At 39.3% G+C, this 20,059-nt stretch overlaps 1 protein-coding gene across 2 annotated transcripts in view; it reads left to right on the top strand.

The window, feature by feature from the left end:
- Nucleotides 1–20,059, top strand: part of LOC145981204 (solute carrier family 23 member 1-like) — a 39,705-nt gene that overhangs the window by 6,316 nt on the left and 13,330 nt on the right. The window contains exons 2-6 of one of the 2 annotated variants that reach the window (XM_083114327.1): nucleotides 441–598; nucleotides 6,821–7,026; nucleotides 10,285–10,411; nucleotides 12,475–12,595; nucleotides 14,959–15,100. In XM_083114327.1, the coding sequence (XP_082970453.1) occupies nucleotides 441–598; nucleotides 6,821–7,026; nucleotides 10,285–10,411; nucleotides 12,475–12,595; nucleotides 14,959–15,100 (754 nt within the window). Of the gene's footprint in view, nucleotides 1–440; nucleotides 599–4,607; nucleotides 4,692–6,820; nucleotides 7,027–10,284; nucleotides 10,412–12,474; nucleotides 12,596–14,958; nucleotides 15,101–20,059 lie in introns of those variants that run through there. The other variant, XM_083114328.1, reaches the window with a different exon arrangement.

Raw genomic sequence — 20,059 nt, 5'->3', positions numbered from 1 at the left:
CACGGTGTTTACATTTGAAACAACTAAAGTATTCTTTCATACGTGTTCAGTAAACCTTGTAAATTATGTATTTAAGCTGTGCCATTGTTTTGTACCTAATAACGTTTTACAAGAAACGTTATTCCTCTCGGTTGAATAGTTATCGGCTTTTAAAAATGTGAAGTGATACATTGTTTACAACTCACGCGGCCGCCATTACAACTGCACTCGTGACCTACAGGTCGCTTCTGATTGGTTATCTTTCCTACTTCAGCTGCCAGTGTGCTCCTCAATTCTGATTGGTAGTTCTATATTAATCTGTGGTTCTATGGTATTAACGATGGATTTAGAGACAGTTTCTAGTTCTGTCGGGAACTGAATAAGAGAAAGCTCTCACACGATCGTTAAGTATAACGAAACTAGAAGTCAAAATATTAATGAAATATTTCTTCTCTTCACAGCAATATCTAACAATGGTAGGTGGCGTGGTAGCCGTTCCATTTATTTTGGCGCCATCTTTGTGCATTTTGGAGAACGACCCGGCCAGAGGATATCTGATATCGACAATCTTTATGGTCTCCGGATTGGTCACTTTCCTCCAATCCACGCTGGGATCCAGGTGAGTAACCAACAGTACCCAGTGCAGTATTTGAAAAGTTTCCAATGGGGGTGAAATCGCAGTAGCTTCTTTTAGGGTATCGGTACATGACAGGATTCGTAGCTCGAGAAGTTACCTTCAGTGGCTCCGAAACGATCTTGAAATAAACTTTTGCAACGTACTGATTGCGCCCCCTTCATAGGCTCCGACAGCCCGATCAGTTTTTCGAGAAGTCACAATACTTGTAACCAGGGGCAGAAAAAATAAACTAATATGACGCCAGTCTCTATATCTCACGAGCCAGCTCTTTGGGAGGGAGGTAAATATGGTCTAAGAAAGCCATGAATCGAACTAAGATGAAGCTACATATTTTGAAATATTATCTTAAAACCTTTAATCTATTAATTAATACAAGATTGAATTAAAAGCAATTAATTCTTGCACCAGAGTGACATTCCAAAAGAAGGCTGAACTTGTAACAGCATGAATAACTATGCAATACATTCTAATAAGACAAGATAAGATAAGATTTATTTAATCCATGAATCACTTATTTGCATATACAGGCAGTGATATCAGACATGTCAGTTTGTTTACAATATCATAAACAATGCACTATAATAAAACAATGAAATACAATTTATGGTTACAGTAAAATATAGTAAAATTATAATACAATAATATGATGTCAATACAATACATGGTAGCTGTGGAATATAATAAAATATCATTGAGTACAACATAATGTAATAAAACTCTGCAATGAAAATGTTACTTTTTACCAGGAACCACACCATGTTTGGAACCTCTGATGCACATTGAGATGCCTCAATATCAGTATAGTATAGGCTAATATGGTTTATGTTTTACGATACCTATTTTATTTTTAATAAATAAGATATGAATTAGCGAAAGTTGTGAAGAAAAATACACATTATTGCAGGCTTAGATATTCATGAATTGATTAGAAGCAGTGTTCCAGTAAGTATTTGTACAGGTCTTTCTTAAAAGCTTTGCAGGTTTCAATATTTTTTATGTGGTTTGGAAGGTTGTTATACAAGAGAGTCCCTGAGTACTTAAGTCCTCTTTCATATAGAACTGTATTGTGTACAGGTATTAGTAAGTTATTTCTATTTCTTGTGTTGTAATTGTGTATGTCATGGTGGCACCTAAACAAATCATAGAAGTTTGCTTTTACATAGCAGAGCAGGTGAAAACTGTACAAGCATGGGAGTGGCAGAAAACCTAGATCCCTGAACAGCTTCCTACATGGTTCCTTTGGTCTTGCCCCCGACTCTGACCGACTCTGCCATATCGCTGCAGATTTTGAAATTCGGCTAGCAACGGTGAAAAAAATATAACGGCATGTTTATTATTGTGATTTAATGGTTCACGTGATACAGAAATCACACAAACATTAAAAACATGTACTTTATTCGATATTTAGGAAAAAAGGTAATTACGCCAGGTGGAAATTTTCAGGCGTCCTGGTGACCTGTAATTTTTTATATAAGAGAATTGTTACTGTAATGAGGGCTACATACGTGTTTGTAACCAGCGCTATATTTTCCTAGTGAATTTTTTTCCCGGAAAATTGGTCCAAAAGTTGGATTGTAATTCCTTGAGAACGCTACTGCTTATGTAGCATTCCCAGGACATTTTTCTGTCCTCTAGTGTCTAAGGGAGTCTTCACACCGAAGCGACAGATTAGACACTTAAACTGGAATATTCATTGTTTACGCCAGTCTCGCATGTGGATACATTTGTTACAAAATTATTATAAATAGGACAGGCAAAAGTCCAAGACTACATCTCGCAAAAACGCTTTGGAACATTATCCTATCGTATGCCCTTGTCATTAATAACAATTTATGAGTGTCAACCGTCAATTATTTCCAAGAAGCTCCAAGATTGCTCAACTGTGTACGCAACTCGATTGTCCGAGAAGGAGTTGTCGAATTCACGTTTTATATCTTCAGTTATCACGGTTTCTAACCCAAGAAGGTCCAGCAGTGAAACCCATGGCAGAAACTGGAATGACGTCATGGACTAGTTGCATATCTTTATTGTCTCGTCAACCCCGAAGTTACATATGGCTGTTCCACTAACCTTTTGAGTTGTGTCATCATCTTTCTAGTTACTTATGGCCTTCGATTTATCTTTCAACACATACTGTTCTCAAGAAATAGACAGTTCTTTACGTTTCGAAATTTGCATGTTCATTTGTCGTGTTCTATTTGCTGTATTTTACTTCGCTTTTCTGCCACTTTTGGCTAATTGCGAATATGAGGGTGAGTGGTAATATGATGAAATTGATGAAGGGACACTCAAAAAGAACACCTATGTCCAGGCCGGGATTCGAACCCGTTGACATAGTGCGCTGTGCCAACCACTTCGTCAAAGATCTCGGTTCTACCCATTTGTGAATTCTTCTGAAGATGCTGGAAAGTTTTCTAATTCCGTAATACATACGGTACGTGCACAGACTCCCCTGCCCCTCCTTCTCTCTATACACTGCGTTGAACCTGGTAAGTGAGAGGGGGCATATTTGAAAACCGACACGAATATACAGGGTGTACATAAAGTCCGGTAACACATTCAAAAAAATTATTGTAACGAAAATATTAACATTACAACGTGACACAGTACATTAGTTGAACAAGGTAAAAAAGGTAAAATACATTATCAGTTTCATGATTATACTGGCTAGTAATGCAGTGAACAAATAATAATTGTAAACTTCACAAATTTCAATTTATATTTTTTTAAAGATGAAGTTTACTTATAGTTGTTTAATTGTCATAATTAACGTAGTTGGACATTTAAAATGCTAGAATTAAAATATAATACTTCTCTTATGTTTTGACGTCAATTCTATTACATGACGTACTTGTGTACTCTCACAAAATGGTTATGGACTAACTTGTTGATGTTCGGTTACTATAAGAGATTGCTGATTTAGATATGTTGAAGAGTGAGGAATTCTGTTACCGTACTCTCGCGTACTTTCTACGTGGCCTTTGGCCACGTCTTGTACGCTCGCATGCGTGACCTTCGGCCACGTTGTGGGCGCAATCACGTTATAGATGGGGTTCCTCAATGACCTTAATGACTTTGAAAATGTCTGCATGTTGTATTGGATGATGGGGAACATGTGTACAAGTTCACTAATTTGTAAAGTTTAGATAGTAACTTTATGTGTGTATGGGCTCTAATAAGGTACAAATATTCAAAATATTATTGTATATTTTCTTAATAATGAACTGAGTAAGTAATAACCGTTTCAAGATAAGTAGTTGGATGTTTTGCATAAACGAATTGAATAGCGACTAAATTGAAAATTCAATATTTACATATTTTGTTATTTTCACATTTTTGAACGTAATTGGATAATAACTGTTTTCCGTCATTCCCCTCAAATCCCTACCTTGCCTCTGTAATAAATGCTGATGCTCGTATTTTGAAATTCGAAAAGTCTAGCATAATTCCCTTACAGTAGCTTCCGGGGTGAAAATAAACTTTCTTTAAGTTCCCTAGGAACGTCCGTTTCCATGGACAACAACAGGCACGGCAAGCTCCAAGGAATTGCATGTCATTATACCCCCTAAACATTTAGTTAAAACAAGCACGATGTAGATATTTACGCATTGAGTATAACGTAATTGTATCTGGGCTGAAACTCCTTATTATGTAGATGTCACCCTTGTTTCAGGCACCTTTTCAAAGCCAGGAGTTCATTCATCTGTGTGCTATTGATCTGTGAGAAATATAATGTATCTCGACAATTAAGAATTGAAGGAAACAATGTGTGCTGCAAAAAAATGTCCGTGGCAACGGTTGCTAAGGACGTGAGAAAAGGGCATTTTCACCCTTAAGGAAGGGCTAATTGAGCGATTTTCGAATTTTCTCGGCCTTTTGGGACGATTTCATGGGGGGGGGGTCGTAATCGGGCATTTTTCGCCTCCGGGGCTTCCTTCATGGAGAACATTTATGTCAGTGAGTGGTGGGATTGGGGCTATATACATATTGGATTGGATTTACTCTGTGGAATGTTCACAACTGTAATACGTAGAAGAATACGTTCAATATAATTTTCTTCAGTGTTTCTTTTAAGGTGTGAAGTACATAGAATGAATATTAGTGGTAACAAGGTTTAGTGCTAAACTAGAGATCTATGTACAGTAGTGTGGATACTTATGGCATTGGATTATAAGGTTGTATATTTTGTTGTTTGTTTATAATGCATTTTTACATATTTTCGTGCATTACCATTGACAGGGCCGGATTAAGACGAAATTGGGCCTGATGCTGAAACAATGAAATACCGTCGATTTTTTTGGGTCGGGTACCCTATTCTACACCCACGAATTTTGAATTTCTTTTCTTTCATTATGAAGGTTATGTGATCCTATTTGTGAATAAAAAAACATTGGAGCGCGGAAAGAAGTATTTACGACTGTACAGCCATTTAAAGTGGCGATTTTGTCGTTTGCAATTGTTGAGTCAAAATTTCCCACCGGTTCTCGGCTCCGCCCCTGGGGTAATTGACTTACCGCCCCCTACCGCTACCGCGGCCCCGCCTGTATCTATAGAGTCCCTTTTAAAGGCATGTTAGAAATTGGCCGAAGTCACCTGCCCCAACACTATTTCTCACTGTTTTCCGCATCGACACATGAAGACACAAAAAATGAAGGCTAAAATTAAACCTAAGAAGGCAACTTATCTCTTTTTACCAAGGCCAAGTATTGAATTGTGGGTCGAAGTTTAATTTGTAAGTCCAAAAATGAAGTAACTCCTACGTTGAAAGTCCTTGTTGTCCTTTTCCACAGAATACCAACCTCCACTCCCTTCCCATCATAAAAATTAGAAATCGCAAATTATCCCATCCCAGAAGTCATTTAGAAAAAACAACCCTCCCCTTTACGGCATGCAGTTGCCAAAAAATATTATTATTTCCAATTTCTGAAGTCGCATAAATGAAATCGAATGTCTGAAATGTCCAATCTGCCAATATATCACACAGAGAACATATCGCAATCGCAAATGTTCCTATTGCACAAGTCAATCATAAGAAGAAAAAGAAAAAAATCAGACGTGCGCCTGTGACATAAATCGATGATCCGAAATCTTCAGACTTGCGCCTGTGACATGAATGCATCATTCGCCATCATAAAGTTGTGAAAAACCTTTTTGACGTTACGCAAGGAATTTTAATTTAATAAAAAACGTAAGTTTCGTAGCACGTAGATCTAAAAAATTACTTTCCGCGCTATTTAGAAACATCGTTTATTATGAAGAACTAATTTTTGTAACGAGAATATTTGAAATGTGCGAAAAATCGAGGGTGTAGAAAAGGGTACCCGAGCCGATTTTCTGTACAACTAACTTTCAAGGTGAAAAATTTTGTACGTCGCACTTACAGAACAATAATTAAGTGGCAACAATCGCCAAGATATTGCAAGACACGCAGCTAAATTACTAATAAAACTGTTTAACGTAAAATTGATAGCATTAACTTGAAATCTTCGCTGAACAATAAATACGACGAATTTATAGTTACGTCACAGCGCAAAGAATAATAGTAACTGTATAATAAGTAACGCTGTGGGGCTCCAAATTTCATTCTAAGATTTATTTTCAGGTTAATATAGCAAAAGAAAACTGTTCAGCTTTCGGAAAATTCTCGTCTGTTTTCATCTGGGCCTATTTCAGGAATAGGCCTAATGCTGCAGCATCAATAGCACCCACCTTAATCCGGCCCTGACCATTGACCAATCTGCTACTGGCTGTAATAAGTGGCAAAATATCCCTCCGCAAATGTTTAAAATCAGCATTTATCAAGAAAGTATTGATCAGTACTTTATATGATAAATTAGTGGAATAAAGGGCTACTTTCTGTTCTCGTGGGAAAGAAGGATCCATCTTTAGTTTAGAGGTATCGGGCGCTTATATCTAGTTGGAGGCCATTTGTAGCTACTAGCCCAAGCGGTCAAAAGGCACATTTGTAGCTTGCCTCCCTGATTTGAAGTAGAATGGTCAAATAATACATACACAAATTATACTTATACAAACAGTGCAAAACCTTTCCTGAAAAAACATTTAGAGTACAAGATAAAATTAATGAAAAAGGAATGGACAACATTTCTGGCAATATTATGGTAAATACATTTCAGTGATAAGTAAATTGAATTATTACCTTCGATGTTCTGTTGTTTTTATAAAACGTCAATCGTTCCATTTAAGGTTACCCATCGTGCAAGGATCCAGCTTTGCATTCATTGTTCCAACACTTGCAATCCTGCATTTGCCACAATGGCGGTGCCCAGAAAAATGCGATCTGGAAGCAATGAGCGAAGACAACAGGACGGAAGTCTGGCAACTACGCATGCGTGAAGTGCAAGGCGCTATCATATCCGCTTCTTTGCTGCAAGTTGTGATTGGTTATTTCGGTAAGTGTGCGGCAGTTTAAGTTTCTCAATCTCGGATTTAAATTAAATGTATAGCTTTTCGTGCATTTTCTGGTCGAGTTATAGTCTAGGAAAATAGTAAGGACCTCGTATTTCGTGGTGAGTTTGGAGATGATCTATCTTGTAATACTAGTTGATTTCAGGTTGCTTGTCACAAATAGGCGTGCTCAAATGGTGAGTTTCCTCAGCCTTACGGTAGGGTGAGACTTCTCACCTTACGGTAAAGCGAGACTTCTCACCTTACGGTAAAGCGAGACTTCTCAATTTACAATAAGGTGAGACTTCTCAATTTACGATAGGGTGAGACTTCTCACCTTACGGTAGGGCGAGACCAGACATCGCACCTCACGGTAGGGCGAGACTTCTCACCTTATTGAGGTGGAAACTCTCACCTTATGAAGAGTGCGACTCTTCACCTTACGGTAGGTTGAGACATTTCACCTTACGGTAGGCTGGCATCTCACCTTACGGTAGGTTGAGACTAGTGTTGCCCACGAGACGAGACTTTGGCCTGTCTCGCCTCGTGGAGTCTCGTGGAAATGATGTCTCGTCTCGAAAATATTTGTTTGTCTTATGACACATGGTCAATCTCGTCTCGTCTCGAATTTTTAAAAGCCTGTCCCGTCTCGTCCCGTGGGCAACACTAGTTGAGACTTCCCCACCTTACGGTAGGTTGAGACATCCCCACCTTACGGAAGGTTGAGACTTCCCCACCTTACGGAAGATTGAGACTTCCCACCTTATGGAAGGTTGAGACTTCTCACCTTACGACAGGGCGAGACTCACTTTACGACAGCACAAGTAGTTCGGATCCAACTTTAAACTGTAGGTCCAGTCCCGATTAGCCTTACTGTGCGTAAAGTGGACTTAAAACAGCAAATCAATCAAACTAATCACTTTACGACAGGGTGAGACTTGTCACCTTAAGGTAGGGCGCGACTTCTCACCTTAAGGTAGGTTAAGACATCTTACCTTATAGTAGGTTGAGACATCTCACCTTACAGTAGTTTGAGACTTTGCACCTTACGGAGGGTGAGACTTTGATTGAATGATTGAGTTGGTGTTTTGTCACTTTATGCACAGTAAGGCTAATCGGGACTGACCTACAGTTTAAAGTGGAATCCGAACCACTAAGTGCCTCCAATGGAGGGTGAGACTTCTCACCTTATGAGTGGAGGCATATAGTGGCTCGGATCCCACTTTAAACTGTAGTTGCAGTCCCGATTAATCTTACTGTGCATAAAGTGGACTTAAAACACCAAATTAATCAATCAATCAATTCTCACCTAATGGTAGGAAGAGACTTTTCACCTTATGGTAGGCTGAGACTTCTCACCTTAAGGTAGGTTGAGATTTCTCACCTTAAGGTAGGTTGAGATTTCTCACCTTAAGGTAGGTTGATATTTCTCACCTTATGGTAGGTTGAGACTTCTCACCTTAAGGTAGGTTGAGACCTTTCACCTTATGTTAGCGTAGGATGTTTTCACTCTGTTTGAAGATAAAGGGATTAGTTATTCTTGCTGTATCATAGGAAGTGGTTTTCATCCCTTCAGGGATACAGCGTCAAAGATACTCAACCCTGCCTTTGTCAAGCATGGCCGTACACAGAACTATCGTGGCGGGTTTATCGACAATTGATCCTATTGTAGTCACTATTCACAATGGAAGCATGTGTTCTGAGACCGAACACAGGTTAAATCCACGTACCCTGCCGAGTGTTGTGTGTGAGTATGTGAAGGGGGCTACGAGCCAGAGGTTCCAGGTTCGAACTTGACAAGGAAAAAAAAAACCTGATCCAACAGCACAAAGAATTTAAAGGTCAGAAAGTGAATTTCAGTGCATCATAAAGGAATTTTCAGTCTGAACCAGGGACAATATTGGAAAGAGAATGGCCTGGCCAGAAGAGAGAGTGAGAAGGTGGGGGCACAGGTGGTTTGTGTTTAAAACTATTTCGCCAATATTTCAGAAATTCCAAATATTTGAAAAGTTTGGCTCGATCATATCAAGAAAGGGTTCTCTCAGCATTTTCTGCCTGTTGTTTTTGAAAAGATTTGAATAAGTATTGAAAATCAGTTGTTGATTTTGATTTCTGAACTTGCCTTATTAATCCAACATATCAGAATGTTCTGAGGGGTTGAACCCTAACAACTCTACTCTAAATACAGCCATATTGGCTTCTATAATTCAACCTTTATGTATTTATGATTTCTTGCACTCCAACTACTTATTTAAAATGTATTTAAAATGATAATTGTGATTTTAGAACAAATAAATATTTTACTGCTCACAGCTGTTTCTCTCTTTGAGAGAAACTGTTGGCCAGCTTGCCAAATTCCATCCATACAATTAAGGCATTAAGGGCTGCACAACTTACGGTTTGCACAAGGCTATAGTGGAACCACAAGGAAAGAAACCTGCGCAGAACCTCATCGATCTGGCGGGTGGGGGAAAGAGCAGGGGGAATGAGCCTTCAGCGCGGCGCACGTCAGTGTTGCCACACTTGGGAGAATTCCTTAATAAACTATTGCTATGGAACCTCCAACGGCCTGCTCAAAAACTCGTTTCCTGCTCATCTTACTTGAACATGGAGGGGAGAGGTAGAGTGGAACTACAGTGAGCCATGAAAAGTGCTGCTTGAACTGTAAAATTATGCCAAACGATACTCAATTGTGCTAGGACATTATTATTATTTTATTACTATTACTACATTATTATTTCCCCTTCTGGAAAATGAATGTTGACATAAAAGTACCTATAATTTCAGACGTATGAGTTGATTTCAGTCACAGTAATTTACATCCATTATTATAATAGGGATGTAGGAACGTGATAATTTGAAACTCAAGTGATGTTTTCTGAGAGGGCAACATTATTACGGGGTAATATGCCTCGTTTACCCGCCTGATAAAAATACATTGTTTCCCCCTCATCGGATTTTGTAGCAGATCTTCTGGTTTCCCAAGGAACAATCTCCCAATTTTTTCAAGTTTGACCTGGCAACACTGCCCCGAGCACCGATAAAGGCAGGGAAGATGCGCGAACGCTTTAGACGGAAGGTTTTTTTCCTTGTGGTCGACCTATAACAACCATCTCTTACATGCGCTATTGAGCATGGGTATTTGCATAAAATGGCCGTAAGTAATCATTTAGAATAATATTATTTTTCAAGTGCTATTTTTACTTGTAAGAACTGTGTTCTTCAATTTTGCGAGATAATCCTCAACTTTTTGTCTTGTGCAGGGTTGGTAGGTCTCATCCTGCGATTCATCACCCCACTCACCGTAGCTCCAACAATTGCCCTTGTTGGCCTGTCATTGGTCAAGCACGGGGCAGAATTAGCAGCTGGAAACTGGATCATTTCAGGATTGTAAGTACTCTGTACAAGTATTTTGTATTATTGTTTAGTTAAGGTGGTCATTTAAACCCTTAAAGCTATTCATCACGTTGAGAAAAATGAAATTCAAGACAATCATAAATGCCTAGGCCTGAACTTGAACGCAGAACCTTAAGAGGCATGCGTCGACCAATGAGACTCTAAGCTGCGAAGACGACGGTGCTGTGAGGTGGAAATATCTGTCATGTTAAAGTGAATACTTACCGGATGGCAAATATACACTTAGGGTAAACAATTTAGAACTTTTGAGCAGTCTTTTTAGGACAATAATCAGGAAAGTTATAAGAAAGGTCACCTGTCCGTGTCAACAAAGTGCCGATATCTGATAAAGTTAAAATTGGTTGAGCCAAATACTTACTTATGCAGATTAAACCGTCTCGAATGGTCGGTGTGTCTTTGTACAAGTGTCAACGTTCAAATTCACGGTGACCTATCGAAGGGTCGAGACGAGATAGCGTCAAGCCACATTTTCATACTTGTAACATGGACTTTAAATGGGCCTCCCCGATGGAGTAGCGGTAACGTCGACGCCTTGTAATCAAGTGGTACCGGATTCGATACCCGGGAGAGCCACATAGTGGTTCGGATTCCACCCAACTGTAGACCCTGTCACGATTAGCCTATCTGTGAATAAAGTGGGCTCAAAGCAAGCTACAAATCTTCTTTGATGTGATTTTACACGTGCGCAGTGGAAATAAATGTGGCTTGGCTCTATCTAAACCAGACCCCTCTTTAAGAGAAAATAAAAGATAGAAGGAAAATACAGAGAAATACTACAGGACATGAAGGATGACCAAATTGAAACGTATAGACAGTACGCCGACAAAGGTGGACGGACATTCGTAGGCTGACCAATGCACCCCTAAACCTTACTAAATAAATCTCTTTTCGAGTTCACTTAATGCTCAGACATCCACCAGGAATCGAATCAGAGACTCTTGATTACGAGGCAATAACGTTAGTCCCTATGATAGGAGGCCTCAACAAACAAGGAAACATTTGGTAATTTGAAATAAAATCCTTAGGGAAATCTTTGGACCTAAAAGGGATGAGGCGAAAGGTGAGTGGAGAAGGTTACATAGTTTAGAGATGCATAATTTGTATTCATATCCATATATTACTCGTATTAGAATAACTAAATCAAGAAGAGATAGAGCGGTGGGTCATGTGGCACGAATGGGACAAGAAAGAAGAGTTTACAGGGTTATTGTTGGGAAGCCTGAAGATAAAGAGACCTGCAGGAAGGCCAAGACAAAGATGGAGGGATAACGTTGACATGGACCTAAAGGAAATCGATAAGGATGGAAAAATATTGGATTGATCTTGCCCAGGATAGGGATAGATGGAAGGCTTGTGTTGCTGCAGCCATAAACCTTCGGTTGAGTTGAGTTGATGTTTTAAGTCCACTTTGTGCACAGTAAGGCTAATTGGGACTGGACCTACAGTTTAAAGTGGGTTCCGAACCACTATGTGCCTCCACCGGGTATCGAACCCGGGACCCCTTGATTACAAGGCGACGTCGCTACCACTGCGTCATCGGGAGGCCAAAATTAAACCTTCGGGTTTAAGAAAGCTAGAGAGTTAGTTAGTTTAGTTATCCAATCCTCATGATAACTGGTCTGTAATAAATGGGACCTCCCTACCGCACACAAAATATTTCAACCCTATCCGCTTCAGCACTCATATTTAGTTGGCCATGTTACTGTTATTAACCAGCATAATATTAACGTAACTATAAATTGGTGAAGTACCGCGAGTTGGCCTCTTTCTTGAAAAAAACAAAAAAAACATGACTGTAACGTTCTTTTCACAAGAACGTAGTATAAATGGGACGTTAAACATAATAGCAAAAACGAGAAATACTACGATTGCATTACACGACTTAGTCGACATACATACGACCACACACATCGCTCTGCATGCCATTCAAGACGTTTTGCATTGATGTTATTAATATGTACTACTACTTAGCAAGTATTTGAACAATAAGGGCTTTGAACAGATTGTTAATGATTTGAATTGCTTTCCTCCTGCAGGACGATGCTACTTCTCACAGTGTGCTCTCAGTATCTTCGCAATGTGAATCTTGTTGTCCCAACATACAAGAAGCTCCGTGGTTTCCACACAGTGCGGTTCAACTTCTTCCAGTTGTTTCCGGTAAGTATTTCTATTATTATTTTCGGGGTTTTTAGAGTGGCCGTACTGGTGAAACAATCGCGAATCGTATCAAGCACAACCGAGAATGACAGGAAAATTTACAGGCAACCTAACTTCTTGGGCAAATATTAGGGGGTGAAGGCGGCCAGAGTTTGGTGCTGATTACATCACCTTCACCATTGGCCGAGATTACGAATGTGGGGCACCTATACTCTGTCCCTGGAATCTCTGGATCCAGCGAACGAAATCAAGTCTCTGCGCAAGTAGTGACGCGAGGCGGATCCACCAATGAACACGGAGAGGGAACGGGATTGCGTGGAGGGGGAATCGACTGAAGTTACCAGTCTTCGCAGCAGCGTGTACTGCTTCGCTCCACCCACTCACTTTCTCCTCTTCTCTGTCGCTATGCGCGACCTTGCCCCACAGATTCCCGTTATAGACTATATCTCCCATGTGCCTTCATAGCACGGTGAGCAGGGGGAACTTTCCCTTTATGTACCTTGGAAACAGAATTTGTCTTGGTTCGGTTAACGCTTGTTAAGTTCACGATATTACAATTTTACAATGCGCTACAGTGAGGAACAATGAACTGCAGTAACTCAAGTAACCATGCGGGGAAAAGCTTTATTTCATCTTGTGATTTCATCCTTGGTAATATAATGTAAAGGATACATGTTGCAACTTCAAATCAGAGTTCAATGTTACTGGGTATTCTGAATGACGTGAAGATGAGCCCTGACTGCAATGACGTCATCCATTCGTATCATCAGTGCCAGCCACGCCTTTGAATATGCAGTCAGTGGTTGCATCAAATCTTCTCGGGGTCATCGGGCACGTGATCAGATTATCTGACAAGTGCAACATTTAATAGTATGCTTCTGAAATTTCCTGTCATTGCACTAAATGTACGTGTATATATAGGTTACTACAACATGTTTAACGCTCAACAAAAATGTAGATGAATAAACTTACAGTCGGGGACACACAATTAGGCAGCTGGCACAATTGGCTGTGTTGCCACATCGTCGCTGGCGTATCGATTGGCTAGAATATCGAATGTAAGTTTTAATTTTGCACCCCGTATTTGTAATGTACCAATGTTTGTTGGTGTATTTCCCTTTGGAAGAAGTTGAAGCTTCGACTAGGCAACACAGCATAATGGACACTGCCACGTCATGCGCAGCAAAAAGCTACTTTTGCCTTGGCTCGCATTGTCTTTCACACATGTGGCACCAACGCATTTCTGCCCGCCGCCTCATTTCGTGAGCGCTGGTATAGAATCGATTGATTTTTGTTTGATTTGGTGTTTTAAGATCACTTTATGCACAGTAAGACTAATTGGGACTGGACCTACAGTTTAAAATGGAATCCGAACCACTAAGTGCCTCCGCCGGGTATCGAAAGGTATAGAATCGAGATATTGTCAAAATACATCGGATAAAGTGAAATTGAAATTGGAAGCATTTTTTGTTATTTAACTATGCTTTTCTACCCGTATGGGCTATTAGAACTAATTAACGAAAGGTGATCAGATGAAGTATATAAAATACACAATGAGACGGGCATGGGTTGACGAGGAGTAAAACTTTGGAGGCTATGTCCTTAGTCGAATAATGAAGCAATCGCTAACCTTGGCTAGACTGTACTCCATCAACCACCCTACAACCCAACAGATTTCTATCTGTTCAGTCCAATGAAGAAAGCAATGCGCCGAATAGGCTTGACGATGACGAAGGCGTTGTTGGGGTTGTTCAAGAGATGACTACCTGAACGAGATAAAACCTGGTACATTGTTTGAAGACATGCCATCGTCCACGATGGCGCACGACCATAGAACTGAACGGAGAATTTGTAGAAAAATTACATATGTAGGTGAAACATGTACCTTTTCTCAGCGTGAATATCATTTATGTAGAGCGAACAGTTTTAAAAAAAGTGGGACATTACTTTTTGAACAACCCATGAAATTATTACTTTGTACATGCTTTTGCATTTCCAGCAGTAAATAATTACCACGTTAGACAAGGTTTAAATGAAAGCACATTCTGCATTCTTAGGATTCGATTGCTAGATTTAAGTTTATTGCGAAGAAGAGTTTAGGGAAGGACGAAAGTAATAGCGAACCAGAGGAAGCATCCGTGGCGGCTTTAAACTGAAAAAATTAAAGGAAAAACTGAACCCCTACTCTCCGGATTATTGTGTTGAATAACAAGGTAATGTCTTTCTTATAATTTAATTTGAACTCAGAGGATATCTGCGAATTTTCAGATGTGGTTATCAGGTAAACATACAAACTCTTCAGGTCTAAGATATACGTACATCATTCCTTTTAGTGTAACTCTCATGATCACATGTCATTACAGGTCCTCATCACCACAGGAATCGCATGGGGGATGTGCGTAATCTTAACAACATACGGGGTGTTCCCGGAAAATGACCCCGCTAGAACGGACACTAGGCTATCTGCTTTGAAAGAGGCTCCATGGTTCAGCTTCCCCTATCCACGTAAGTTTAAGTTAATGTTAGTTGAAAATTGTCATTCCAAATAATTTATTTTATCACAAGGTACAGAGACGTCGCCACCGGGCGACCAGTGATGTGCCGTAGGCTGTAAGTTTACGTCTTCATGCGTTGTCTACACGTAACTACGCGTCGATTACATTGGGTTGTAGTTTACATTGACCACGTACACAATCTAAAGTGCATTAAAATTAATTTTCAAGGGTTTCATGAAATGAAAGTGACATTTTTAACTATTTTGGTTTCTAAGGAAATGAAAAGAACCCTATTTACAACAAAATTTCTCTTATCTTCTATTATCAACTATGGAAGAAGATAAATAGTATGCAAAAAACAACAACAGATGGCAGTCGTGAGGCAAGAGTGGTCTTTTTCTCATAAAACACTAGAATATTTCCCATATTAGGTTTCTTCCTAGGTAAGAAATTGTTCGAATTTGGAAGAAAGAGTATGAAAAGTTCTCCTCACACATCAGCAACTGATACGCAATATAATTTTGTTTAAATTCCACGGCGCCCTTTGCTAAGTTATCACCTTTCGCCATGTGGTTTACATAGATTACGTCATCTACGTGTATAAAATAGTATACGTGTAGAATGTAGACTATCGTTGTTTACGCGTAGACGCGCATCACTGGCTCTGACCCATTGTGATACGAGGGTCGCACTGAAAGTTTCAGGAATCAGGTACTGGCAACTGTGCAATCTGTTAGATTTTGTTATATTTATAAACTGTGATATTTGTCGACTGTAAATACAAGGACTGATGTAACACGGATTCCTTTTCGTTTCTGGATAGAAGTTTGAAGTGAGGTGTTTGTAAAAAAAAATGGAATTAACAAGAGAGAACTTACGTGCCATGATTTATTATGATTTTCGGCAAGGTTTAACATAGCAACAGTGTGTTACTCAAATGATCGAAACTTTTCACGAAGATGCCCCATCAAAGACGAGAATTTATCGCTGGTTTCAAGAATTCAGATGTGGCCGGGTTAGCCTTAGTGATGAAATTCGTGAAGGCCGCCCATCGACAGCCATTGTGCCAGAAAACATTGATGCAGTTCGTGAACTAATCAACAGTGATCGACACGTGACTTATCGCGAAATTCAGGGTTCCTTCGGTATTGGCATGAGTCAAATACAAACAATTTTGCGCAATCATTTAGGTGTGAAAAAGCTTTGTGCCCGTTGGATCCCACACAATTTAACAAAAGCACAAAAAGACGACCGTGTATAGTAAATCCGAAAATGGAAGAACATACCTCGTGTGGTATCCTTCTTCAGTTTGAAAACGACAGGATTCCTCAGCCTGCAAAAGAAAGTGGGTTAGAACTTCTTCCTGATTACACACATGCTAATATAACAATACTGTAAAATAAAATCGTTAAGAATCCTCATGAAATATTTGCAACAACATTTTAGGCAGAATTACTGAAGACCGGATTTTAAAGGGAAATATTTTCCTCTAAAAAGGACAAAAAAGCTAAAATTAGTGCCAAAAAAGGGGGGGAAGAACTATAGTTTTCTTGCACTCCACCAAAAATACTATCTTAAATGAAAGCGCAATATACAATGTATACCATTCCTATATAAAAATGGATACTTTAAATTTCGTATTATTGAATCCCTTTTATACGTGAATAGTATATATTGTGCTTTCATTTAAAATTATATTTTTAGTGGAGTGCAAAAATAAACTATAGTCCTTTTTCATTCCTCTCTTTGGAAGGTAAAGTACAGCAAATAATCTTACCACCCGTTTCGATTAAATATTTCTTGCAACAGCTTACCGCATTCCATAGCTTGCTGCCACTAGTAGCTGGCTTCGCCTTTTTACTGACACTCAATACCGTCGTCATTGTGACACAGTTAAGTTAAAACTATTCTAAAAAACTTCACAATAAAAGTCTAAATCTAGCACATTACAATGCGTTCGTTGCTGTGTAAGCCCAGATCGCATTGTTTCAACAATCGCTGCAACGTACTCCCAACACTCATCGAGGAAAGGTACGGTAGAAGGCGCTTGTTCTTTCTTTCCCCCTAAGCTGCACCAAATAGACAATTGTTGAATATTTTTTTCAGGGAATGAACAGTCATACAAAATATTGTTTATCTTGTCAATAAAAGGACCAAGGAAGATGTTTTTTGAAAGGGGGGGGGGGATGAATATAGGTTGAAAAACTAGTGAATAAAGGGACCAGAAAGGAAAATATTTTTAAAAAGATAAAAAAAGGAATGTGGGCTCAAAAAGTGGAAAAAAGGAAAGTCATAACTATGTAATATTTTTGATAGAAGATTAATTATCAACACTTGTGTTATTTTTTCCATGATCCATGTTGAAAAATAAAAAAATGATTTCCCTTTAAAATCCGGTCTTTAATAATTACAAACAATTGTTAAGAAACTTAAGAGTTTCATGTCTAAATTATTTCCCTAAATTTGATAAATGTTATGGCCGTAGGCAGAAACTTTCTGGGGGGGGGGGAGAGGTCACTCACAATTATATGCAGTCACAATGCACTAGACAAGCATGTGTTATATGATACCGAATAGGCTAAATCTATACACTACGCGGACCACTGTGAGGGAGTGGTGAGCGTAATGCCCTACGAAACCAGATGTCCCAGGTTCGAACTCTTGTCAGAGGAGAGATTAAAACATGTCATCCAACAACACAGAGAATTTAAAGATCGGTAAGGGAATTTTGGGGTAATCTTAGAGTTAATTTTCAGTCTAAACCAGGAGCAACACTGCAACGAGAACAACCGGAAGTGAAAGTGGAGGGGTTGTGGGTGGGCTTCGATTCTAAGGCCGTGTCCGAAAGGTGCAAGACCGTACTTGAAGCGAGCATCCTCCGAGTAGGTCTTGGAGTGCGGTCTTCAAGTCGTGGACTGGAAGTGTTGTCTTTCGAATTGCACTTCGACTGCAGCGCCAAATACGATCAGGAGTTAAAACTGAGTACTCGTTGTTTTCTTCGTCATTTAAACACTTGTTTTTCACAATAGAAATCACATAGCATTTCCACACATTAGAAGAACTATAACCAACAACTTGCTGGCCAATAACGTATATCTATCTACCTGTGCTGCTCGATTTCTACCTCCGTGACTTTAAACAAATGAACAATGAGTGTGGAAACCACGTGACCTAGTAACCAACCATCTGTACTGCACGCTGTGTACTTGCATCCTTCTGTTCTTGGCGCTTGCGAACTGTACTACATCACGTCACTTCCGCCAAGACCATACTTCAAGTCTGCACTTTGTACCTTGCGGAAAGAGCCTAAGAATAAATCCTGTCTCGCACAAGCTTCAGGAACTCCAAACGTTTGAAAATTCTGGCTCGGTTGTCTCAAGGAAGGGTTCTCTCAGCATTGTCTCTCCCATTATACTGTTGCAAAGTTTTGACTGAGTACAGGGTGTTGCAATAAAAAAGGTAATAAAGTATCCAGAACACGCAATGTTCAATTACCTTTCTCTCTACAACACCCTGTACTTGGAAAATTAGTTGTCCATTTTACTTTCTGAACTTTCATTAATTCAATATGGTAGAATTTTCTTGGGGCGGGAGGAGGGAGGATAAACCCTAATTCCTTCAAATACGGCTATCGGATGTACAGTCACCAGCAATAACAATGGGATACCTAGATGCTGCATGACGTTATGTGTGTTGCCTAACTTTACGGCGATAGAAGAAGTTGCCATTGAAAATTTGCTATTAAAATCATTTTATCGCAGTAGAGTTAGGCAACATACACACAGCGCCTTGCAAGGAAGCGAATATTTCAGGATCTAGACACAGATAAGTATAATGTTATAGTCGACGCGCTAGCTACGTTAACGATCGGCTGGCTTTGAAGTTCACGGAGAGCGCCCACCATCTGCAGCAATCACATTCAACGCACAGTGTTGCCACACATCTACTCTACGCCACCTTGTCCCTCCACCTTCCCACGGTCTCCACATTCAAGTTGCAAAGTACGGCAACAGCGTATCCGCAGTCATGTGACTGAGACTACACGTGGAGTAGACGAGCAGAATGACAGCTGCGCCCATTGGCTGAAGGTTGAGTGTGATTGGACGAAAACAACTCGCCCGCTATTTATCCCCACCCACGTTCGTGCGGCGGCTTTCTTCAGTTCTTCGACGTTAACGAAGTAAACGCCTGAACTATAACATGTCTGTGATCTAGGTGTCTGTGCCCCCTTAAATTCCGCAGTGTGTTCAAAGTACGATTTAGCCATTTTTCCATACTATTTAGTTTCTGTTAATAACTATTATTATTTCAAATAGATGAAGAGAAATGTACATACAACAAATTAACTTTTTCTGTATCTTTTTATATATTTGTATCTATGAAGCATCTACAGGGTTGCTACGATCTTTTGATTATCAAATTCCCTGACATTTCCAGTTCAAAAATGAAATTTTTCCAGACATGTTTCTCATCATGATTTTTGCTTTTGAACCTTGAGTTTTTCAATTAAATACATAATCTGTTAATTATTATGAATGTTCACTTACACAACTTATTTTTAGCAAATTTCATTCTACACACACAAGAACATGTGAAAATTCTAAAAGAAAAATGTACAATTACAATCGGCAAGAAATGTATTGGGTGCTACAGTCACGTGCATCTAGCCTTCAGGTTAAGGTAACAGATTTACATTATTTCACCATAACAGATCTCCACAATACAAAAACAACAGAAAAAGTTCATAAACCATACACAGTATTTCATTTTCTGGCAGATTTATAGCGTCGTAGAAAATGCTGCTTTTTTGCTTACATTTATAAGTACACATCGTCTGGAGAATTTTTTGTTGCATATAGGAATTCTATAGGAAATGCCAACAACATTAAGATCTATAAAATAATAGACGATATCATCATCTTCACCAAACTTTCTCATAATTATGATCATATTGTCAACGTACTTTACT

Source organism: Lepisma saccharinum, chromosome 29 (assembly GCF_977018435.1).
Source record: "Lepisma saccharinum chromosome 29, izLepSacc3.1, whole genome shotgun sequence".
NCBI classification, from domain to species: Eukaryota; Metazoa; Arthropoda; class Insecta; order Zygentoma; family Lepismatidae; genus Lepisma; species Lepisma saccharinum.
This window is presented reverse-complemented; position numbering and strand designations above follow the sequence as displayed.